The sequence below is a fragment of the Electrona antarctica genome, assembly GCF_951216825.1.
Source record: "Electrona antarctica genome assembly, chromosome: 14".
NCBI lineage: Eukaryota > Metazoa > Chordata > Actinopteri > Myctophiformes > Myctophidae > Electrona > Electrona antarctica.
In genome coordinates this window covers 39,255,343-39,280,910 of record NC_136795.1, presented here as the reverse complement: position 1 = coordinate 39,280,910, position 25,568 = coordinate 39,255,343, and the positions used below count along the sequence as shown (strand labels likewise).

The following is a 25,568-nucleotide window of genomic DNA, read 5'->3' as shown; positions in this document are numbered from 1 at the left end:
ACCCCCAACCAAGCCCCAATCCCTACGCACGCACGCACGCACGCACGCACGCACGCACGCACGCACGCACGCACGCACGCACGCACGCACGCACGCACGCACGCACGCACGCACGCACGCACGCGCACACACACACACACACGCACGCACACACACTCCTTCATAGTTGCTCAATTTAAACTCTCTCTCTCTCTCTCTGGCTCCGGCGCCAGATTCCAGCACACAGCACTGCCCTATACTGTAGGTCGGCACGCAGCAGAGGGGGATAAATGTGCGCTGTTACAACGGGTTAGCTTTGAATCTGGCCTCTGAAGTTTGCTTTCTTCACAAGGCTGTGCCAGGTAGAACATCACTATGAAACTAGAACATCTAATAGACACTTAAACTTCTTCTTCATCTTCGTGTGAATCCATACAGAAAGGACACCGTGTGAACAGAGTGAAGTAGACTGGGTAAAGCATGTGGGCTATATGCAGTGGTGGAACGTAACTAAGCACATTTACTAGTTTTAGTACTGTACTCTTTGGTCGTTTGATAATAGGCGATCGACAGGCTCACAGTGTGTCGCCATGTGACGCATTGTGTGAGCTTGTAGATCTGCTATTTTCAAAAGAAATGTCATACATTTGAAAACTTGAAATGGGACATTCTGCAATGCATAATGAGCACTTTTATTTTTGGTGCCAATACTTTTGCTCACGTGAATTTAGAATTCCGGACTTTTACTTGTAACAGAGTATTTGTACATTGCAGTATTGATACTTTTACTTAAGTAAAACATTTGAGTACTTTGTCCACCACCGGCTGTATGAGGAGTTTAGTTTAGAATAGATACATTGTAAGGTATGGTGCAAAATGTTTTTGTTCAAGGTTTTACAATATTCCTTACAATGTGGAGTTGTAGCAACCATTTCTGTGAGCGCATGGATGGAGGTTTTTTTTTGCCGTGAAAGTCTTGAATCGAGGATTGATCTCCAATAAGCAGCATCACAATTAACATCTCATAAACCTGCATGTGCCCCCGGTCGGTCGGACAGACAGGATATTTTCACAGCGGGGGACAAATGATATTTTTGAAAACCTCTTTTTGTGCAGATATTATGCATCGCTACAAAATAAAATTCACAATCTAAGGGAAAGAGAAGCACACAACAACAATACACATTTTCAGTCAAACCGATTATTCCACTTGACGGTATACAGCTGAGCACAGCCACTGGCCGGAGAGAAGAAGAGTATGTTCTCCACTGTACGTAGGGGGTTTTATTCACTGTCGTGTCGTTTATATTTATTAACATTTTCTTTTTTTCTTTTCTCCGTGTGATGGAACAGTCTCTGTGTGTAGGCAGCGGAGGAACACCGACAGCGCGGAGCATCTGACGAGTTGCAATTCCGCCGAGGAACAGGTGAACAATCAGGCTCTCCGCCGCCAGCCACTCCACCACCTCAACGCAACCCACTCGTCCCCTCGCGGCCCTCACGCCTCACGGTCCTCCGGAAGCCACACCCACCCGGGCCCTCGGCTGGAGAGGAAGGCAGAGGAGGCCGGGGGATGTCTGGCTACGCTGGTACGTTGATGCAAAGCAAGAGGTGTCTGTGTTTGTGATGATGGTCGAGAATCAGGATACTAGAACGCATTCCATATAGTTGCTTTTTTTTTTTTTTTTACCCCCGTCTCCCCTTTTACCCCAAACCAGTGTTAATTTTGACAGCATAAAATTCAGATTTAGTCTTAGTCTTTTGAATAACACACCGTTTAGTTTTAGTCCTATTTTTTGTCATCTGAAGTTGTTTAGTCTTATAGCCTTAGTCGACTAAATATCAAAGTCTTTTAGTCTTAGTGTTAATTTCGACAGCAAATTCGGATTCAGTCTTATAGACTTTTGAACACACCTTTTAGTTTTAGTCCTATGTAGTCATCTGAAATGATTTAGCCTTATAGTCTAGTCTTAGTCGACAACCTTTTAGTCTTATAGTCAACAAAATTAGCAATGCCCCAAACCCCCCCACCCCCCCCACCCCCACCACTCCCTCTCCTGCCCTGCAGTGCAACTCTCCCTCTCTCTCCCTCTCTCTCTCTCTCTCTCTCTCTCTCTCTCTCCCTGTCCGTGTGTCTCTGGCCCGGCCGTGCTTGGCTCTCAGTCGGCGTAGAGCAGGGGTTCTCAACCCGTGGGTCGCGACCCCTCGGGGGGTCGCCAAATTATTTTAGGGGGTCCCCAAATTATTTTCAAAAAAAATAAAAAATAATAAAATAAAAAAATTAAATTTTATTTTCACGATTTTTCAAAAATAGCAGACCTACAAGCTCGTAGCGCGCCACTCGCGCTATGAGCTTGTAGATCTGCTATTTTTCAATAGCTAAATTATAACAATGCTTAAAACACCAAAAGGGGTTCCCGCCCAAAATGGTTTAAGGTTATTGTAGCAGTCAATTTATTTTGGGGGTCGGGAGGGGGCGGGGCGGGGGTCCCGACGAGACATTGCCAAAGCATTTCCGGGGGTCCCCGGCCAAAAACGTTGAGAACCCCCCCGTGTGTCTCTGGCCCAGGCCGTGCTGGGCTCTCAGTCGGCGTAGAGGATGAATCCGTTGAAGGTGTTGTGGTGAAGGTGGTGAAGGTGTTGTGTCTCTCTCTCTCTCTCTCTCTCTCTCTCTCCCTGTCCGTGTGTCTCTGGCCCGGCCCGTGCTTGGCTCTCAGTCGGCGTAGAGCAGGGGTTCTCAACCCGTGGGTCGCGACCCCTCGGGGGGTCGCCAAATTATTTTAGGGGGAACCCAAATTATTTTCAAAAAAAATAAAATTTTATTTTCACGATTTTTCAAAAATAGCAGACCTACAAGCTCATAGCGCGCCACTCGGTGGCGCGCTATGAGCTTGTAGATCTGCTATTTTTCAATAGCTAAATTATAACAATGCTTAAAACACCAAAATGGTTTAAGGTTATTGTAGCAGTCAATTTATATTGGGGGTCGGGAGGGGGCGGGGCGGGGGTCCCGAGACATTGCCAAAGCATTTCCGGGGGTCCCCGGCCACAAAAACGTTGAGAACCCCCCGTGTGTCTCTGGCCCAGGCCGTGCTCGGCTCTCAGTCGGCGTAGAGGATGAATCCGTTGAAGGTGTTGTGGTGAAGGTGGTGAAGGTGTTGTGTCTCTCTCTCTCTCTCTCTCCCTCTCTCTCTCTCTCCCTGTCCGTGTGTCTCTGGCCCGGCCGTGCTTGGCTCTCAGTCGGCGTAGAGCAGGGGTTCTCAACCCGTGGGTCGCGACCCCTCGGGGGGTCGCCAAAATATTTCAGGGGGTCCCCAAATTATTTTCAAAAAAAAAAGAATTTTAAATTTTATTTTCACGATTTTTCAAAAATAGCAGACCTACAAGCTTCCGGGGGGTCCCCGGCCAAAAACGTTGAGAACCCCTCTCTCTCTCTCTCCCTGTCCGTGTGTCTCTGGCCCGGGCCGTGCGTGGCTCTCAGTCGGCGTAGAGGATGAATCCGTTGAAGGTGCTGTACTTGTTGTTGTTCCCGCCGTGGGCCTTGCCTCCGTCCAGCTTGATGTAGATCTCGTCCCCGGCGTCCAGGTGCAGGATGACGCTGTTGGAGGCGTAGTCGTAGTTCTGGTCGGCGTCCTGGGCGATGGCGCTGGCACGCACCTGCACAGAGAGAGGGCTCGTTAAAGACCTGGAACGCATCTGTGTCGCCTTAGCTTTTAACCACTTTAAAGGAGCATTCAGTGATTTGGGTGATTTGGAAAACCACCCAGTCCGCCCCGGTAACAAAATGTGCACATGCACGCTCTACAGTGGGGGGAAGTGCAGCAGGCCAACAGCATGTGCACCAAGGCCCGCCCCCACTCGATCATGATTGGAGGAAGGCCCCTCTCATCCTGATTGGATGAAGGTTTTGCCACCCGCCACCAAAACTGAAACTAGGGTTTTTTTGACCCCAGGGGCTCACTGGGGACAGGGAGGATTTCCTTATATGGTCAGCACACTCTATAGTAGGGAGGATTATCCAGAAAAAAAGAAAAAATAAGTGATATTTGAATTAAGTCAAATCACTGAATATACCTTTAACCATGCATTATTCTATACTTTATCTATAGAAAGCCACACCCGTGTGAAGTGAGGGGCGCTCTTATCATCGTACACCATCGTGACGTAAAATAGACACTCTATGCCGGCTATTTGCTCAGACACTATATGACGTAAAATTCTCCATTCATTGTCAATGGGAATTTAATGTTTGTTTAAGACGAAGTTTGCGGTCGGTAACCAAAAGCTGAATGTAGGAGGGGCTAGAACCCCTCAAAAATCACAGCCGTGTGAAGTGAGGGGCGCTCATATTATACAGTACGTCATCATACATCATCTCATTGTGGCCAATGACAATTTGCGTCCTCACTTTTGTCTTCAATGTTTGAGTTTACACAGAACCCTCAAAGATGGACATAGGAGGGGCTAGCGCCCCTCGAAAATAGCAGATATACCAAGCTCATATATAGCGCGGCACTCACAAGCTTGTAGATCTGCTATTTTCTTTTTAATCGTGAAGATATGTGCACATCTTCGAATATTATATTCTTTCACACCGAACGTTTTTAACTCAAATATTTGCTTCTGGGGGGTCCCTGGAACAACATATTGTCAGATGGGGGTCTGTGGCCAATTACACATAATTCTGGGGGTCCTTGACATGAAAACGTTTGAGCACCACTGACACGTTTTTCTGAAAACTGTCATGATTTAGATTAAGACATTTTGTCTCAGGTCTTAATGGGTTTAATCATTAGAGAATATTCTATAATGTTACCCACCTATATTGTATTATTATATTGTATAATAATAAAATATACTGTATTATTATATTATATTATATTATATCATATCATATCATATCATATCATATCATATCATATCATATCATATCATATCATATCATATCATATCATATCATATCATATCATTATTATATTATATTATTATATATACACATTATGTGTGCCTAATACTGCACTACTAGCCCATCTGCATGAGCCAGCCCATTGCATTTAACTGATTTGTATGTGGTTGGCATTGATGGCTCCGCTCTTAAGATGTCCCCCATAAGCACTATGCAAACCCCCCCCCCATGGGTACTGTGTATACTTTAAGAGCAGGCCCACAGCAAGCTAGCTAATCAGTTTCACTTGAGTCATGCAAACTTGAATTGCAGTTTAACTTTAACGCCATGCGACATTGTATATTTCAGTTTACTTTTAGAGCCATGCAACAGTGTTTATAGCAGCAAAAATGCAGAGCTCCAGTATAGGAGGGAGCCATAATTATTTAACCCATTTTGACCTGAGATCAGATTCTAAAAATGTCTTCTACATCCTGACAGTTTTCTGAAAAAGCTATGTTTCTATGTCAGTCGTTCTTCGATTTTTCTAAAATAGCAGACCTACTCGGTGGCGCGCTATGAGCTTGTAGATCTGCTATTTTTCACATAACGCTAACACATAATGCTAACACCAAAAGGGGTTCCCGCCCAAAATGGGTTTTAAATGGCCCTCCTTGTTGTGAGAATGAGCTGTGATCGGCATGTAGAAAAGCATGGCTGATTTTGGTTTCTTGCTTTGATTCTTATTTCTCTGAGAGGCCGAATGAATCAGGATAATGAAGCTACAACTAATACTTCTGTTGATTTCAAATGAACAGGGAAAACTCGAGGGTCAGCGAATTCCGTGGCCCATTGTAAGCGGTCTTTCACATAAGATCCAACATTCCCCTTTAAAACGAGAGGCCTACAGAAAGAAAAAACACCTTAGAAACTCCACAACTGAGTCGACTGTAGAGGTGACCATCCCTCTGTCTAGTGACATTTACTGAGAAATCCAATATATATCACAACGATAATAATCAAGGACACCCATTGCAGTGTAAGCAGAAGAATTCGATAACACAGATTAGCATGTGAAGGAAAGCATAAAAGAGGCATGTGTGTGTCCTATTCTGTTAGTATCTTTGTGTGCATTTGCTTGGGCATGAGTGGTGTGTGTGGTACTTGTATTACCATAGGCCTGCTTGTGAAAGCCAAAGTCTTAAGATCTCAACCAGTATAGTAGAAGTTGAGAGATAGACAGCTTAATGACCATTAAACTGGTTCTCATGTTACACACTTTGATTGAAATGATGACTTTCCAGTGTGCAGGAATAGAATGGATGTTTATTTATCTCTGTAAACACTCGGACAAAAGGCACATTAAGCAACACTGCACTCGTTGTCGCAAAACTCTGGTGCTATCTGAAGAGGATCGCTGCTGTCCAAGTAGTGCCTTGCACAGACAGTGTTTAGCTGCCCAAACGACTGCCAGTCCCAAATGAGCATCACTCATTCATTGTAGTGCAAACCAAGAATGATAAACTGTTTGTTTCACAGCTTTAGTAAATGTATAATCATGCAAAACGCCTCAACCACAGTTCACAGAATAATGTAACCAACTAATTAAATGAAATGAAACGCAGTGATGTATTGGAATAATATGATGGGAGTGTTTACTATAATCATGTACTTCAAAATCCCAATATAATCATGTGTCTCACGCTCACAGGGAGAGAAAAAAAGGGTTAGGTTGCAGCGTGAGTGAGCTTGTACAATACACCGGTTAGTTGCCCAGCACAAAATAAACATTAGAGTAAAGGTATAGCTAATTAAAGTTAAGGTTTCTTTATGAACACTTAGATCCAAGGGGAGTCACTGCAGGGCCTAACTATTGATGAGAGAATATAGTAGCCTACTGTACTTCTAACTATTGATGAGTTGAGATGAGAATATAGTAGCCTACTACTGTACTTCAGTTCTAACTATTGATGGAAATAGAGAATATAGACAGTAGCCTACTGTTCTTCTAACTATTGATGGAAATAGAGAATATAGACAGTAGCCTACTGTTCTTCTAACTATTGATGGAAATAGAGAATATATAGTAGCCTACTTTGAACTTTCCAGTTCTACTAGACTGCATCAGAGAGCTACAATCTGTATGTACAATTTACTTTTTTACAATTACCTCTTCCAACAGAGAGGAAAATGCAACAACGTCAATAATGATGGCGGGCGGCGCATAATCTGGTCTGCTCCAAATACAGTAGCATGACTCAGTGGTCAAGCAGTAGTAGGTCAAAGTCTCCAACCCAACACCAAGACTGAACATTTTCTGGCGGCCGTAGATAAGTCTAGATATGAAAGTCGCCGGTTCGACTCTCTGCTCGCCCGGTGTAGACGTGAACCGAGCACTTACAGTATGGCCTATTCATGCTTCAGTTTTTTCGGCGACAAGGTGACCACCGAAAACTACAACATGACGTCACGCGGCACGCCGCGGTGGTATACGCGACTCACCGCTCACCCAAACACATCTCTCTGTTTTTACTAACCACCGTTTTGGTGATCACTGGAAAACTGGAGTGTGAATAGGCCTGTTTGTTTGTTTATTTTGTTTGTTTATTTGGATCCCCATTAGCTACTACAGTTGGGTGCCACCGATATTGTCCCTTATCATTGACCCATTTAGGCCTGACCTCAAAATGTAAAAAAAAATCCTTCTAAATCCTCCAGTTTTCTGAAATAAATATTTTCACGATTTTTCAAAAATAGCAGACCTACAAGCTCGTAGCGCGCCACTCGGTGGCGCGCTATGAGCTTGTAGATCTGCTATTTTTCAATAGCTAAATTATAACAATGTTTAAAACACCAAAAGGGGTTCCCGCCCAAAATGGGTTAAATGTCCTTTTGCGCAGATCACGCAAACCTCAGCAAAAAGAAAAGGACAATATCGATGGCCTCCAACTGTACCTTAGTAGCAGCTACTCTTCCTGGGGTCCACACATAAAATGCATTACATCATATGAAATACATTTTACAAGACTGTAAGAAAAACAGTTAAAATAAAATACAACTAAATATAAAACAAGTGATTAATAACATCGCAACCATGAATACAATTTCAGTTTGAGTAGCCTACCGTTACAGTATGAAAGATTTGAAACAGTGTTCAATGACCATCGTCAAAAAGCAAGTGACATGAGATATTTCTTTAACTTATTTTTAAAATCTGATTTACTTGTTGCCTGTCTGATTTGTGATGGAAGACTATATGCAGCTCTTTCATTGCTGTATATATACTGCACTCTGGACAATGCTCGCTTGCTCGTAATATTTATAGTGGGTAAATGCAGACTAGGAACACTTTCAGGTATGTGCAAATGCACTTGACAAATAAATGAATAAAAAAATAAAAAAAAATAAAAAACAAGTAGACTACCTCCTCCCACCACTGCAGATGTTCTACCATTGTATTAACATAGTTTACCATGCAGAGACGCTTTATTAAAAGAAGTCCTGGAAGGTAAATTAAAGATTCAAAAAAGAGAACTCCTTTAATGACATGAACCCTATAGCATCATTAAATAATAGCTTACTAACGCGGTCCGATCAAAGACATTTATATCCAAGAATATGGCACAAATGCAACATTATTATGCAGCTTTCCCTTATAAAACACAAGACAATTATTGAGAAATGTATACAGTGAAACCATGGACCGTTGTTACACAGCAATATCGCTGATTTGAAGATTGAATAAAAACCTTGTAAACTCTTAAGCCCCTATTATACACGTTATCGTAGGATATCCAAAATAGCCGATCTATAAGCTCACAACACAGCCCTAATGACTGATTGGGTATTCCTGAATATCTGATGATCTGCCCTCATACTGTGAACATGACTTATAAAACAGTACAGATGGGCAGTGGTGTAAAGTAATGTACTTCATTTTGAGGTACTTTTACTTTACTGGAGAGTTACTTTTACTGGAGTAATACTTGCCTCAGACTAGGCAAATATTGTACTTTTACTCCACTATACAATTATTTGAAAACTTTGGTTACTATAGTTACTTTGTAGATTTTAATTATTATGATTGCAAAACATACCCACTTCAGCCCTGTATACATTTCGGCCATTTTAAAATAGCCGATCTACAAGCTCACAATGCGATGCATTGTGAGCTTGTAGATCTGATATTTTCAATCTATTTTTATACATTTGATTTTATACATTTGAAAACATGGTTAAATGAGCCATTTTGCATAATGAATACTTTATATGTTAATTGGAATCATATACTGTATATGAAAAGGAATATTGGTTTAACTTTTACATTCACCATTAATAGTTTGGTCAATAGATACATTACTGTACGTTGGTAAGGTGTAATTTCCTGTGCTGTAAATACTCAGGCCATGACGATGATTGCATCACTTTTTTTTAATATAACAGTTGGGTAGTAATGGTTGTATTACTATTAACCCATTCTGGGCGGGAACCCTTTTTGGTGTTTTAAACATTATGTTGAAAAATAGCAGATCTACAAGCTCATAGCGCACCACCGAGTGGCGCGCTACGAGATTGTAGGTCTGCTTTTTTTTTTTAATCGTGAAAATATTTATTTCAGAAAACTGGAGGATTTAGAAGATTTTTTTTTAATTTTGAGGTTAGGCCTAAATGGGCGTTCAAAAGACTCCCTAGCTGTGGGGGGAGTATAAGAGCTACCGTAGGAGCTAATGTAATGTCTTAATCCATTTAGACCTGAGGCCGATACAAAAAAAAGAGTCTGAAAAACCTATGTTTCTATATGTCAGTGGTGCTCAACATTTTTCATGTCAAGGACCCCCAGAATGATCTGTATTTGACTGCGGACTGCCGGACCCCCATATGAAAATATTTGCTTCTGGACCCCCCCAGAAGCAAATATTTTAGTCAAAAACGTTCGCTCTGAAAGAATATATAATAGAAAGATTTGCGCCACATTTTCAAGATTTAAAAAAAAAAAAGCAGATCTACAAGCTCGTATGAGCTTGTAGATCTTTCAATAGCTAAAGTATAACATAATGCTTAAAAACACCAAAAGGGGTTCCTGCCGAGCATGGTGGTGAAAGTCTAAAAAAAGCAATGAGTGTCAGACAGACATTATGATCGGAGTGGTTCGTAAAATCAAATTACAGAATGTCTTCCCTTTGCCGGTGCTGCAGGGAAAGAAATGGCATTTTACGTTGGAAGGCATTATCGATGTGACACATTATTTCAAAGCTGACTAAACTGAGCTAAGAGCTATGTGTGTGTGTGTGTGTGTGTGTGTGTGTGTGTGTGTGTGTGTGTGTGTGCGCGTGCGTGCGTGCGTGCGTGCGTGCGTGCGTGCGTGCGTGCGTGCGTGCGTGCGTGCGCGACATCGCATTCCAACGGAACATCTAATCTCCTGTGAACACTCCATCATCGTGAGCGTAATCGCATCTGTCATCCGACGGACAGCGCTTCTCCCTAACAGCTCCCAGAAACCAACCTGCAGTGCATGGTGGGAAAAGTACCCAACATTTCTGAGCGGTGGAACACCGTCTCGTGAGTGTGTGTGTGTGTGTGTGTGTGTGTGTGTGCGCGTCGGTCGGTCGGTTGGTCGGTCCGGTAGCGTGGAAAGTCTGTTTTTACTTAAGTACAATTATCAATATTGCAATATAGAAATACTATATCACAACAAGTAAAATACCTGAATATACCTGAGTATCGGCATCAAAATGTACTTAACGTACCAAAAGTAGAAAGTACTCATTATGCAGAATGTCCCGTTTCGAAGTTTTCAAATGTATAAAAATCTTTTGAAATTAGTCGATCTACAAGCTCAATGCGACGCATTGTGAGCTTGTAGATCGGCTATTTTCAAAAGGCATGAATGTACATAGGGCTGAATTAAGCAATATTACACGAGAGGGTGTGGGTTAACGTGATTATTGCCACGACAGGGATGCGGTGAGGAACGAGACGAAGTCGAGTTCCGCAAGCATCACTGAAGTGGCAATAATCACGTTAACCCACACCCTCGAGTGTAATATTGCAATTATACAACAGTTACCCTTAAAACTAAGAAAATCGCTGAAAGAATATATTTTTTTAATGACAGATGTAGTCACTACGACCACAAATGTCCCAAGAAACTAGCTAGCCTAGCCACCGAGTTTGCTAGCGCTCTGGGAGAACAGAGCAGCTGAATTCTTTGTTTTGATTAGGTGGTGAATGGTGCTGGTTTAACCCACGGCTAGAAGGCTGTTTCAACCAATCAGATTGCTTCCTCGAAACGACCTGTGGTATAATTGTGATGGTTTGTAATAATACGCCGAATCTACAAAGTAACTTAGTAACTAACGTTTTCATATAAAAGTAGTGGAGTAAATGTACAATATTTGCCTCTGAGATGTAGTGGAGTATAAGTAAAAGTATTGGAAATTGGAAATACTCAAGTAAAGTAAAAATACCTCACAAATGTACTTAAGTACAGTACTTAAGTAAATGTACTTAGTTACTTTGCACTAGTGGCCATAGGTTTTAAAAAATATGCAAAAGTATACAAAAAATTGCGATCAACAAGCTTTTACATTGGCTATTTTCACTACTTTTCCACTATACCGTCATTAAGCCCTAACCACACCAAAGGGTCAAGACGGTTTTAGCGTTGTCCCTGCGGTGTGATATGTCTTGTTGCACGTTGACCCCTGTTGACCCTAGTGATTCAACGCATGGAAGTCAATGGCCCAAACCACACCAAAAGGTCGAGACGGTTTTAGCGTTAATTGCTTGCAACCGTTTGGACCCAAGGAGTTGCATGGTGACCCTTTGATGTGGTTAGGGCTTTAGACTGAAGTACAACATTGGACATAATTATATTCATGAAAATAATGTAACGTTTTTCTGCCTGACGGCAATGATATGCAGTAACTCAGTTCAAGGCCTAACTCATGCATCACCACCATGATTTGTGGACAATTTAACAATACATTAAACAAGAGAAAACATGGATCTCGACAACACACTTCTCAAAGCATTTTGTACCAACGGAATCTCTTGTGCAAGCTGGGACCAAAATGTACTGGCAGCTGAATGTTTTTTTTTATCCCACCCTTTTTTCTGTATAAGTCATTATAACTGAAAAGTTTTTTGGCAACCGCCAACTTTTTCATATGATTTGCCTAAAGAGAGCTCTTGCTATTATCTGTCAGATGGCATTCTGTCATCAATGCCCTCGACGCTCTCCGAGGGTTCAATAAGTACGTTTTGCCTTCAGCTCACTGAAACGGAATGACGCCGAGCTGGTATAGCAGGGCCGATATGTCTTATCACCCCCTCTCATTCTTCTTATTGTCAATGATAAAATGCAATACATTTCTTTCCCAGGCAAAATTAAATGAATGATTCAACACTAAAGGGAGTATACACTATGACGGAGCTCGCTCTATATAGTGACAGAGAGGGAGAGAAATTGAGGAAGAGAACGAAGGAGGCCATTGTTCTGTCAGAGGACAAATCAAACTTAGAAGATGAGACCGAAAGCATCAGCCACAGTCACAGACAATATACGGCACTCGCGCTGGGGTGAGAATTGCAAGTGCTTCTGCAAAGGGTAACGTGGATAATGAAAAGCTGGTTTTAACCCATTTAGGCCTGACATCTTTTTAAAATGTATTTGTTTTCTGAAAAACCTCATGTTTCTATATCAGTGGTTCTCAATATTTCATGTCCCCAAAAATTATATGTAATATGTCACCAACCCCCCCATCTCAAAATATGTAGTTCCAGGGACCCCCCAGAAGCCAATATTTTAGTTAAAAATGTTCGCTCTGAAATATATATTCAATTATTTGCGCCACATTTTAACGATTTTTCAAAAATAGCAGACCTACAAGCTCGTAGCGCGCCACTCGGTGGCGCGCTATGAGCTTGTAGATCTGCTATTTTTCAATAGCTAAAGCATAACATAATGCTAACACCAAAAGGGATTCCCGCCCAAAATGGGTTAAGGTGCAAGGATAATATATGGAATATTCTAAACTCCACCCGCCATTGTTTATCCTCCTGATTAAATCTAGCAAGGCTCATATCGATGTGCAAACAAAGCCTCCTATTCTGATTCCGAGAGGCAGGCGTCCAGCGCATATTAATATGATATGATCCGCCCCGATCGCACAATGTCAACACACCCTTATTAAGAGGGTTATAGGACTTTGGGCTGCCAGCGAGCGCTGATAGAGGCTCAGCGGGATTTGTCTTTGGGGATTTTAATGAAACTTCTTAAAATATTTGTTCAATAATATCGTGTACGTCGAGCCCCGTGGGGCCACATCTCTGACAATGTTAGAGATGTGTAATGGCTTAATTTATTCTTATTTGTGTTTTAAAAATATAAAGGAATGTAATGTCATTTTTCTGTGACGCATAAAAGAAACGCATAAATAACTAATAATTGTTCCTCAGCAAAGCAGTCCCAGTACACAACTAGACAGGTGCACTCCTCTTGAGTGCAGATCTCTGTGGCAGAAGGGTTGCCTACCCAGGGCTGTGGTGAGCCTCTAATAGCCACACTAACTACTTCAGCATATTTTGGCTGTTTGAAAATAGCAGATCTACAGGCTCACAATGCGTCGCAATGCAACACATTGTGAGCTTGTAAATTGGCTATTTTCAAAATATTTTTTAGACATTTTGTGGAATATTGGGACATTGTGCACAATGAGTACTTTTACTTTTGGTACTTTAAGTCTATTTTGATGCAGATACTTTATAATTTTGAATTCGGAACTTCCGGACTAACTTGTAACAGAGTATTTCTGCATGGCAGTATTGATACTTTTACTTAGGTAAAACAATTGAGTACTTTTTCCACCACTGCCTATGCGTAATACAGATTTGTATCAAAGGTAACTGGGTTTACTTTATATCATTTCCTGTGTTCAAGTGGACTGACATTTGACGGGAGTGTAATTAAATGAGATTTGTCTTTAGAAAGTTGAGGGAAAAAGAAAGGCATAAGAACCTCATTTTCCATCATACATTTTCAAGACGGCTCGACACAGAGGTTGGATGATTACAGAGACAGCTGATGGCGTGTTTGGTTATCACAGATCTGGTGTCAGTTGTTCAGCTTTTTATCTATTCACAAAGCACTTAGCCTACAGTACTTTGTTGTACATCAAATTGTGAGCTAGATGTTCATCCATTTTTGCGAAAGTTTGCCAATTATGACAATGCTATAGAGCGTCGCAGTCCCGCCCCCTACCAGGGCCCAGGAAATGATTCCCCGTTCATTTTCCTCATAGACATTTCAAAAAGTATTTATTTAAAGACCTTTTAAGCCTCGTACAAAGCCAACTCGAGTTGTGAGAAATCATGACAACAAACACAATTTTTTGAAAACGGCAGGTTACAACACTTTCCTTCTTGTTTTTCTTCTTTGTAATTATTTGTTTGGTCCAAAATATTGTGTTTATTGTCATGATTTGTCACAACTCGAGTTGGCTTTGTACGACGCTTAAAAGGTCTTTAAATAAATACTTTTTGAAATGTCTATGGGAAAAATGCATTGGAAATTATTTCCTGGGCCTGGCGTCGTCATGAAAGGGGGCGGGACTGCGACGCTCTATAGGGTTCATGTGATTAAAGGAACGATGAAATACTTCATTTCTTCAGGACAGCTTTTAGCCAACTATTATAACCAATAAACCAATACTTGTCATCTCTGAAGAAAGACTCAAACGATAACTTGGAACAACATTTGTTGTTTTGCTGCGGCTGTAGCCATGGCACGTGACCACAGACGTCTTGTGATTGGCTGACGACTACCAAGGATTTATGGGTATTGTAGTAGATGTCATGGGAAGGAGTGTCACGTTAATAATATTAAACTTATTTTCTCACAAATGAAGTTCAAACATTTAACTTTACTGGTTGTAAATGCAAAAAAATGAAATAATCTTAGATTAAAGATTATAAGCCTACAAATACTGTGGGGGAATCACAGTGGAAACATACTGCTCGCTATAGGCTGAAGGAGCTTGTAGGCTACATCTTAATGTTGCTGCCAATGCAACTTGGTCCAATCCTTAATCACATACGGACAAACATCTATGCCGATGCTATATAACTTGCGGAAGTAGCGTGCCTTGTCCACGGGCAACAGATCTTTCAACGTATGGCATTGCAAATACGTTTGATAATCGCTACTCTGCTCAATATTGTTTTGAAAATGCCGCAAATTGCATTGCAGTGAACGAGCGCAAATCACAACTTCCCCCGGTGGTGGGCGGAGTCACAGTTTGAGGCGCTGATTACGCGCCGTGGTGTCAGTGTATAGGCTGAAGGAGCTTGTAGGCTACAGCTTAATGTTCTCTATAGGCTGAAGGAGCATGTAGGCTACAGCTTAATGTTCTCTATAGGCTGAAGGAGCTTGTAGGCTACAGCTTAATGTTCTCTATAGGCTGAAGGAGCATGTAGGCTACAGCTTAATGTTCTCTATAGGCTGAAGGAGCATGTAGGCTACAGCTTAATGTTCTCTATAGGCTGAAGGAGCTTGTAGGCTACAGCTTAATGTTCTCTATAGGCTGAAGGAGCATGTAGGCTACAGCTTAATGTTCTCTATAGGCTGAAGGAGCATGTAGGCTACAGCTTAATGTTCTCTATAGGCTGAAGGAGCATGTAGGCTACAGCTTAATGTTCTCTATAGGCTGAAGGAGCATGTAGGCTACAGCTTAATGTCCTCTATAGGCTGAAGGAGCATGTAGGCTACAGCTTAATGTTCTCTATAGGCTGAAGGAGCATGTAGGCTACAGCTTAATGTTCTCTATAGGCTGAAGGAGCTTGTAGGCTACAGCGTAATGTCCTCTATAGGCTGAAGGAGCATGTAGGCTACAGCTTAATGTTCTCTATAGGCTGAAGGAGCATGTAGGCTACAGCTTAATGTCCTCTATAGGCTGAAGGAGCTTGTAGGCTACAGCTTAATGTTCTCTATAGGCTGAAGGAGCATGTAGGCTACAGCTTAATGTTCTCTATAGGCTGAAGGAGCATGTAGGCTACAGCTTAATGTCCTCTATAGGCTGAAGGAGCTTGTAGGCTACAGCTTAATGTCCTCTATAGGCTGAAGGAGCTTGTAGGCTACAGCTTAATGTTCTCTATAGGCTGAAGGAGCTTGTAGGCTACAGCTTAATGTCCTCTATAGGCTGAAGGAGCATGTAGGCTACAGCTTAATGTTCTCTATAGGCTGAAGGAGCTTGTAGGCTACAGCTTAATGTCCTCTATAGGCTGAAGGAGCTTGTAGGCTACAGCTTAATGTTCTCTATAGGCTGAAGGAGCATGTAGGCTACAGCTTAATGTTCTCTATAGGCCGAAGGAGCTTGTAGGCTACAGCTTAATGTTCTCTATAGGCTGAAGTAGCTTGTAGGCTACAGCTTAATGTCCTCTATAGGCTGAAGGAGCATGTAGGCTACAGCTTAATGTTCTCTATAGGCTGAAGGAGCATGTAGGCTACAGCTTAATGTTCTCTATAGGCTGAAGGAGCTTGTAGGCTACAGCTTAATGTTCTCTAGTGAATTTGATCCTTTCCTCTCCTGTAAGAGTTTAACAGCTTTAAGTTCATCTTCAGCGATGAGAGGATCAGTGTGAATAAACTCCCTCTCTCTCTCAGGGGGTGAAATAAGGATTGAGAACCCCAGACTGCTGTCTGCTTGTTCCCATCTTTCATTCAGACAGAGACAGCCCCAGCGCGTCCATATAGGCCACATATAGGCCAATGCCTAGAGCGGCAGTTAGTAGAGGTGGAACAAACACCGCTGCACCTGAAGCTGAAGCCGCCGTGAGGGAGGGAGGGAGGGAGGGCCGCCCGGCGCCATCATGTTTTGGCGAGAGCGTTTTGCCCCGGCTGCCACTCAAAGTGGTTACTGGTCAATCGCAGCGCGACCTTGCGCAAGTGCACGCACTGGCCAATCACATCGCGTCCTTAGGCCTCACTCAGACCTTTACTGCATTGCTGTATGCTTGTTGGATGAATGTTGTGTAGTGTCATGGCCGCCCCAATGCATTTCCAATGGAAGACACATGGTTTGTAGTCCACATTTTGGACTACAAGCTGTTGTATGGCTTTCGGCTGTGTTTCGACTGCGCCCCTCCCCCTCATACAACACAAATGTTGTGTCAAACCATGTGACTCCCATTGGAAATGCATTGGGGCGGCCATGACACTACACAACATTCATCCAACAAGCATACAGCAATGCAGTAAAGGTCTCACTCACACCTAAGACACACTCGTGTCCTGTGTCTTCTGTGTGTCATCGCCGCCTCAATGCATTTCCAATGGGAGTCACATGGTTTCATGACACAACCTTGTTGCATGGCTGTCTTCTGCCCCCCCCCCCCCCCCCCCCCCATGCAACACAAGGTTGTGTCTTCAAACCATGTGACTCCCAATGGAAATGCATTGAGGAGGCCATGACACACAGAAGACACAGGACACAAGTGTGTCTTGCGTGTGTCTTTTTGGTGTGAGTGAGGCCTTACTCAAACACAAGGTCTATTCTGCACTCGCCCCACACACCCGCGATGACTGAAGTCAGGGACGAATAGTTTTCATAATCCTCATGGGGGCCCGTGCTGGGACGAACCGAGGCGAACCGAGGCGAATATATATTCAGGTACAATTCCTCATGGGGGCCGAGATCCCTGGTCCAATTCCTCATGGGATTCCTCATGACTCTACGTCACTGACTGAAGTAAACAGGAAGCGCTGCAGATAGTATTGATTAATACTCGCAAACATGTCTGAAAGACCAAAATTATCAGGCTGTGAGTATTTTTGAAGTATATATGGACCCTGAGAACGGGAGGAGAAGGAGAAGGACACAGACTGTCTCAATGAACCGCTGCTCCGTCTTCTCCACAAGATCCCCTGGGCCAAGTTGCATGGTTACCGATCCTGTCTGTCACAACCTCTGCTTCCACAAGAAGTGGGCTATTGCTTTTTGATTTGCTCTGGTTGTTGTCGATTTGCTGTCTGCTGTGTGTGTGTGTGTGTGTGTGTGTGTGTGTGTGTGTGTGTGTGTGTGTGTGTGTGTGTGTGTGTGTGTGTGTGTGTGTGTGTGTGTGTGTGTGTGTGTGTGTGTGTGTGTGTGTGTGTGTGTGTGTGTGTGTGTGTGTGTGTGTGTGTGTGTGTGGTTTTCGCACATCATTACGCACGGCTGTGCTGACCTTTCCCTGGCCTTTGTGTGTTTAATAACAACACAAGAACGTGGTAGAGATTGAACTTTTCTTTCTTTTCTCTTTTTTTCTTTTTTTGAGGAGCTGGACTGGTTGTTTAATATAGCCTAATAATATATGGATCTATGACGGTATGGATCATCATTGCTGGTTCGTTTTGTGTCCCGTTCTGTGAAAAGAAAATTGCGGGAGTCGGGAAAGGCTCATCCGTGGGATGTGGCCTAGAGCGACAATTTCCTAAGCGCCGGCGCTGGACAGAGAGATGTACAGTTAAAGAAGTGAAGTGCCCATACCCGAGGCGGGGTTGACGAAAGGGCCTTTCTGTGTGGAGTTTGCATGTTCTCCCTGTGTCCCCTAGGGTAGGTACCCTCACAAAAAAACATGCAGTAATCCTGGTCTCTAAACTGCCTCCCCCTGGCCAGCCGGGGCGCCTGATGGAGGGGAAAAGAACTGGTTGGAATAACGTGTTCCTTCCACGCGCTACGTCCAACCAGGGAAACTCCCCCCTGTCAGGTGTAAAAGGAGCAACTTGGACACTCAGGCATGAAGGAAGCATGAGTTCAAGTCCGTTGCTCTCCCCATGTCCCCCATATATGGGGACTATAGCTGGCGAAGGGTGTGTATAGAGCCCAGGATCACATTAGATAATTGACACAGTGGTGAAAAATGGGTTACAAAATCGTGGGACAAAAAATATATTAAAAAAAAGAGAAGTGAAGAGAGAGAGAGAGAGAGAGCAGGTCTGGTTGATTCAGACACAGAGATGTACAGTTAAAGAGAAGTGAAGAGAGAGAGAGCAGCTCTGGTTGATTCAGACACAGAGATGTACAGTCGGAGAAGTGAAGACAGCAGCTCTGGTTGATTCAGACACAGAGATGTACAGTCGGAGAAGTGAAGACAGCAGCTCTGGTTGTGCGTGACCTCGACACAGAGTATATACACGCAGCGGAACTTTGACAAGACAAACAAAGCGTGAGACTGTGAGAAGTAGTCCCTGCTCCAGCGACTGTAAACAGGGTGTCTGTAGGAGTAGGCGACGGCGTCTTCCCTGACTCCTTTTTACGCGTGTCTGCATCTGTCACTGCACCGTCACGGGTGGGGCGGGTGTGATTGGATGATACTCCGTGTGGGGACAGACACGCTGGAGTTTAATAAGATAATGCCATGCCATGCCAACGTCAAGTCATAAGAACTCGCACAGTGAACGACTGCCAATGTGAATGCCACGAGTCATCAGTACTGACATAGTTGTGTCTCTAATCGGCTCCGAACATGAAAGCGTGAACTGTTGCCGCGTAGCGACTGTCTGTCACCGCTCCTTTGTTGAGCCTGATTGCTTTCGCAGGAATTGTGTATCACGCTTAATTCAAACGACACGTTACATTATCCTCATCCAACAACAGCCGCACTGTGCGGCATTGTGTGGCACAGCTCGGCCGTCTATGATAATATGGAACAATTCCAAATCACTGCGCTTATTTTTGCGATATTTTTAAATGTATTTATTGGGGTTATTGGCTTTTAGCTGTTGTCGACTCGTGGGGGTCGTTTTGTAATGTCTCATGGGAATGGCAGTGGTGGGAAGTGTAGTGCAGGGGTTCTCAACCCGTGGGTCGCGACCCCTCGGGGGGTCGCCAAATTATTTTAGGGGGTCCCCAAATTATTTTCCAAAAAAAAAAAAAAAAAGATTTATTTTTTAATTTTATTTTCACTTTTTTTCAAAAATAGCAGACCTACAAGCTCGTAGCGCGCCACTCGGTGGCGTGCTATGAGCTTGTAGATCTGCTATTTTTCAATAGCTAAATTATAACAATGCTTAAAACACCAAAAGGGGTTCCCGCCCAAAATGGTTTAAGGTTATTGTAGCAGTCAATTTATATTGGGGGTCGGGAGGGGGCGGGGCGGGGGTCCCGAGACATTGCCAAAGCATTTCCGGGGGTCCCCGGCCAAAAACGTTGAGAACCCCTGGTGTAGTGGGTAGAAATCAAATGAAGGGGCCACGGTGGCACAGTCGGCAGTGCTGTCGCCTCACAGCTAGAAGGTCCTGGGTTTGATTTCCGCTGGGAACGCTGTGGGCGTGTTCTCTCCTCCGCGTCATCAGTGCCCATTCCCGAGGTGGGGTTGGCAAAGGGGCCTTTCTGTGTGGAGTTTGCATGTTCTCCCCGTGTCCCCTATAGTGTAGGTAGGTACCCTCACAAAAAACATGCAGTAATCCTGGTCTCTAAACTGCCTCCCTCTGGCCAGCCTGATGCGCCTGATGGCGGGGAAAGGAACTTTTCCGAATAACAATAATTCCTTCCACGCGCTACGTCCGGCCGGGGAAACTCCCCTCTGTCAGGTGAAAAGAAGCAGCTTGGGCTCCTCATGCATAGAGGGAAGCATGAGGTCAGTCCGCTGCCCCCCCCCCCAGGTTGGCAGAGGGGGTGTAGCGCTCCAACCAGATGACCCAAGGATTGTATTTGCCAGGTGTGGAATGAGCCAAACCAGTCGGTCGATTATGCTTAATAATAGGATTTCGGAAATCGGCAGTACTGTAGGCTTCAGGCAGACAATGATAGAATCTTCTTCCTTTCCTTATTCCTCCTAGTTGCCGTTTCTAGACTCTGTATTGACCTTTTCTGCCACTACATACTGTACATGAGTGAGTGAGTGAGTGAGTGAGTGAGTGAGTGAGTTAAAAATAAAAATAAACTTTAAATCTATCAAAGTTCTATCTATTTATCTATTTGTTTATTTTTGCACTAATCTGAACCATTGGTAAACTAAGTAGAGTATTTCTAATACTTTCACTTCTACTATACACTACATCTCCAAATATTGTACTTTTACACTACACTACATTTACTCGAAAACTTTAGTTACTAGTTACTTTGTAGATTTTGATTATTATTATTATTATTATTACAAAACATACATTAACCACTTCAGCCCTCTATACATTTCAATCATTTGAAAATAGCCCATCTTCAAGCTTGAACTGTAGATCGGCTATTTTCTAAAGATTTGTATACATTTGAACACTTGTGAAATGGGACATTCTGCATAATGAGTATACTTTTCGTACTTTTAAGTATATTTTGATACCATTACTTGTACTTTTACTCAAGACGGAGCTATAGGACTGACGTTGCATTGTCTTTGACAGGGATTGGTTGTCTGGACGGAGGACATTGCACTTGCAGTGTGTTTGACAGGGATTGGTTGTCTGGACGGAGGACATTGCACTTGCAGTGTGTTTGACAGGGATTGGTTGTCTGGACGGAGGACATTGCAGTGTGTTTGACAGGGATTGGTTGTCTGGACGGAGGACATTGTAGTGTGTTTGACAGGGATTGGTTGTCTGGACAGACGTTCAAGGTTCAAGGTTACATCTTGTGTACAGGACAGGTACATGAGAGTAAAAATTATCTTTTGCAGTCTGTTTGACAGGGATTGGTTGCCTGGACAGACGTTGCAGTCTGTTTGACAGGGATTGGTTGCCTGGACAGACGTTGCAGTGTGTTTGACAGGGATTGGTTGCCTGGACAGACGTTGCAGTCTGTTTGACAGGGATTGGTTGTCTGGACGGAGGACATTGCAGTGTGTTTGACAGGGATTGGTTGCCTGGATAGACGTTGCAGTGTGTTTGACAGGGATTGGTTGCCTGGACAGACGTTGCAGTGTCTTTGACAGGGATTGGTTGCCTGGACGCTACAGTGTCGTTCACAGGGATTGGTTGCCTGGATGTCAATTAAGATAGGATTTAGATCATCCACCTCCGTGCACGGTGCACGGAGGTGCACCGTGCCGCCACACACACACACACACACCTCTAAATTGGAGTGTACCTCAGCCTCTCTAATTGCATTTCACCATTTTAACCGTGAACTACATGTTTAATAGCAACTGACACTGGCAGACGTCACGTGTAGACACATTGCACGCACGCACGCACGCATGCACGCACGCACGCACGCACGCACGCACGCACGCACGCACGCACGCACGCACGCACACACGTCGCACACACGCACGCATGCACGCACGCACGCACGCACGCACGCACGCACGCACGCAAAATACAAATTTACACACACGCACACACACACCGGAAAAATGAGAAACTGATATTGATTCCAGCAAAGATGCCACACTGTCAAAAGCGAACGGTCCTCGCTTATATACTACTGGTCGTTGCGAGGCTGACAGAGACATAATAACAGAAAGAACATGGCGAGTCCGTCCGGTGGGAACTAGAAAAGGGCTCTCTAAATAAATGACACCAGCTGCTCTGTTTCTGCCCACATGGAGGCTATACTGCACGACCTCCTCTGTTGAAGCAGAGTCTGCATCACACACCTTATGAAACGTCTTACACAAGCCTGACCCGTTTAGGCCTGACGTCGAAATAAAAAAAAAGTCTTCCGAAAGAATATATATTCAAAGATCTGTGCCGCATTTTCACGATTTTTCAAAAATAGCAGATCTACAAGCTCGTAGCGCGCCACTCGGTGGCGCGCTATGAGCTTGTAGATCTGCTATTTTTCAATAGCTAAATAATGCTTAGTTAAAACACAGAAATGGGTTCCCGTCCAGAATGGGCTGAAGGTGAACCCACAGGAGGCGTCGTTTCTGTTTATCACCACCATCATCATCCTTATATAATGGTTATAAGAGATCAAAGACAAATGGAAAATATAGCAGCAAGCAGCGAAGAGACGGGGTCAAGCCATAAAAGCACCCTCTCTTCACGGCGTCTCCTCGTTAAAAAGCTGGTTGGAGATGATGATTGTTTTGTTACGCCGATTGGCTGAAGGGGTCGTGTGTCAACGCGGCCAAGAGCCAAGAGCCAACCATGCTTTAGAAGGGTCCAGACTCAAAGGGGTAGTGGTTAACCAGGCTTTAGAAGGGTCCAGACTCAAAGGGGTAGTGGTTAACCAGGCTTTAGAAGGGTCCAGACTCAAAGGGGTAGTGGTTTAACCAGGCTGTGAAAATCTTTGACTTCGCTTTTTTGACGTGAGAAGAGTGGATAGAGCAGATCGAGCAGATCGTATAATTAATTCATTGGGAGCTCTAAATGTCAGAGGTCCTTAGACGAATGACTGTGAGCTTCAGTGCTTGGGTGATTCTCACGACCCTCTGCCGTATTGCCGGATTTCATGGAATAGGACAGCACAGAACTGCCAAAATTGTCGAAACCCGTACGAAAACAATAAGGGTCATGCGCCCCTTCGGGCCTTACCCCTTAATTAAAGGTGCACCCTCAATAGAGCGTCGCAGTCCCGCCCCCTACCATGGACCAGGAAATGATTTCCTCATAGACATTTCAGAAAGTATTTATTTAAAGACGTTTACGCCGCGGACAAAGCCAACTCGAGTCGTGACAAATCATGACAACAAACTTTTTTCGGGCCAAACAAAGAATTAGAAAGTAGAAAAAAACGGCAGGTTACAACACTTTTTTTGTTGTTTTTCTATATGTATATGTAATTATTTGTTTGGTCCAAAATATTGTGTGTGTTGTCATGATTTGTCACGACTCGAGTTGGCTTCGTACGACGCTTAAAAGGTCTTTAAATAAATACTTTTTAAAATGTCTATGGGAAAAATGCATTGGGATTCATTCCCTGGGCCATGGTAGGGGGCGGGACTGCAACGCTCTATAGAGCCTGTTCATACTACGGTATGGTATACATACAGTTGGAGGCCATCGATATTGTCCTTTTCTTTTTGCTGAGGTTTGCGTGATCTGCGCAAAAGGACAGTTAACCCATTTTGGGCGGGAACCCCTTTTGGTGTTTTAAACATTATGTTATAATTTAGCTATTGAAAAATAACAGATCTACAAGCTCATAGCGCGCCACCGAGTGGCGCGCTACGAGCTTGTAGGTCTGCTATTTTTGAAAAATCGTGAAAATATTTATTTCAGAAAAAATTTGAGGTCAGGCCTAAATGGGTCAAATGATAAGGGACAATATCGGTGGCACCCAACTGTATACATATACAGTACCACTGTATACACCAACCACTGGGTCGGGACTACATTCATTCAAAACTAATTCAATTATATATTTTTTTCTTTTGCCCAATAATTTCATGAAATTAAATGGAAAGAAATTCCATAAATTAGAAAACGAATGTTTAAGAAGTAGTGAAAATAGCCGATCTACAAGCGTCACATTGTGTGCTTGTAGTTGTACACGTCAAAGAATCAATTGGGGCAAAAAAGAAACAGAAAAAAAGAGACGCGTCGAAGAATCAATTTGAAAAAAAAAAAAAAGAGAGAGAAACGCAGTACAAAGGCTTGTCAGTGGGAAATGGGCGAGGAAGGACGGGGCATCAACTCTGACCCGCGTCCACTCTGTCTCTCTCTGTTGTGTGTTGCGTGACTCATCGGCTTCAGTCAATTACCGACACGCTGCAATGTCTGCCTCCAACACTAAAACTCCATCATTGCTCTGAAACGTCGCCTGAAAAGACAGGCACCTTCTATACAGAAATATATCTCCAGCCATTTTGTTCACACCTGGCCCCCTTTTTCCAATAGGAATCCTTAAGTAACTGATGGGTTCTTCTGCCTCGCACAGCATCTTCCAGTAAGAGTTTCCTTTTTTTTGGGGGGGGGGGGGGGGGGGTGGGGGGGGGGAGAAAGAAAAAAAAGCTCACATGAGGCAAATATGACTTTCATTATTAGTCGAGGGTGAGAACGCCGGTTTCTCGCTTCTGCTGTTTTATGCATTTTTCATGAAGCAGCCAATTCATCATCTTTCGCGTGAAGGATTGTTGATATCTTACCCATATTCATTTTAAACAGGGGCAGGGTGAGCTAAAGTTGCTTGGCAAGTCATTGCACCTCACTTAACTTGTGGTTTTCTCCGTGCAGTAAGAGAGGAGAGCAGTGTGGGTATCCCAGTGGATTGAACTCGGGGACAGCAGGGTGTCAGTGGCTTGGCGAGCGAGAGCTGTTTATATTAAGAGGAGGGCCAGCGCTGTCTCCAATATGAGTCCTCATTAGAAGGAAGACAACCTTGTGAGTCAACAGCACATCGTGCCTGAGTCAGCCCAGCCGCCAACAGCCCCAAAACCCACAGCCTATTTTAGCTTTCGGGTTCACGGTGCATGAGACGTTATACGGCACTTCATAAAATAGACCATCCCAAGATGTCAGCCAGAGGAAACGTGTGCACTGGCGAGCCCTGCAAGGCTGGCCGGCTCTGTCATAGTATTATTTGAAGGGCTGGATGTATAAAGTCCAAGAAGGGAATCGGTGAGCAATCATTTGAGCTTCTTGTGAAACTTTGCCAATACACGATAGATTTCCTAACCCCTCACAAGTTGCCTGCAGATGACAGCCTGATGTCATCTCGACATTTCCAATCTGTGCGGTATTTCCAAACAACACAGGCAAATCTTCATGTAATAGCTCCCCCCCTTCCTAATTAGGCCAGCTCTAATGTTCCACTCAGCAGAGTGTCAAATCCAATGTCCAATTACA

At 43.6% G+C, this 25,568-nt stretch overlaps 1 protein-coding gene across 1 annotated transcript in view; it reads right to left on the bottom strand.

Annotated features, from left to right (window-relative positions):
* Window positions 1-3,456: 3,456 nt before the first annotated feature.
* Window positions 3,457-25,568, bottom strand: part of c1ql1l2 (complement component 1, q subcomponent-like 1-like 2) — a gene marked incomplete at its 3' end in the record, with an annotated part of 34,144 nt that continues 12,032 nt past the window's right edge. The window contains exon 2 of the mRNA XM_079520647.1: window positions 3,457-3,636. Coding sequence (XP_079376773.1) covers window positions 3,457-3,636 — 180 coding nt within the window. The remainder of the gene's footprint in view (window positions 3,637-25,568) is intronic.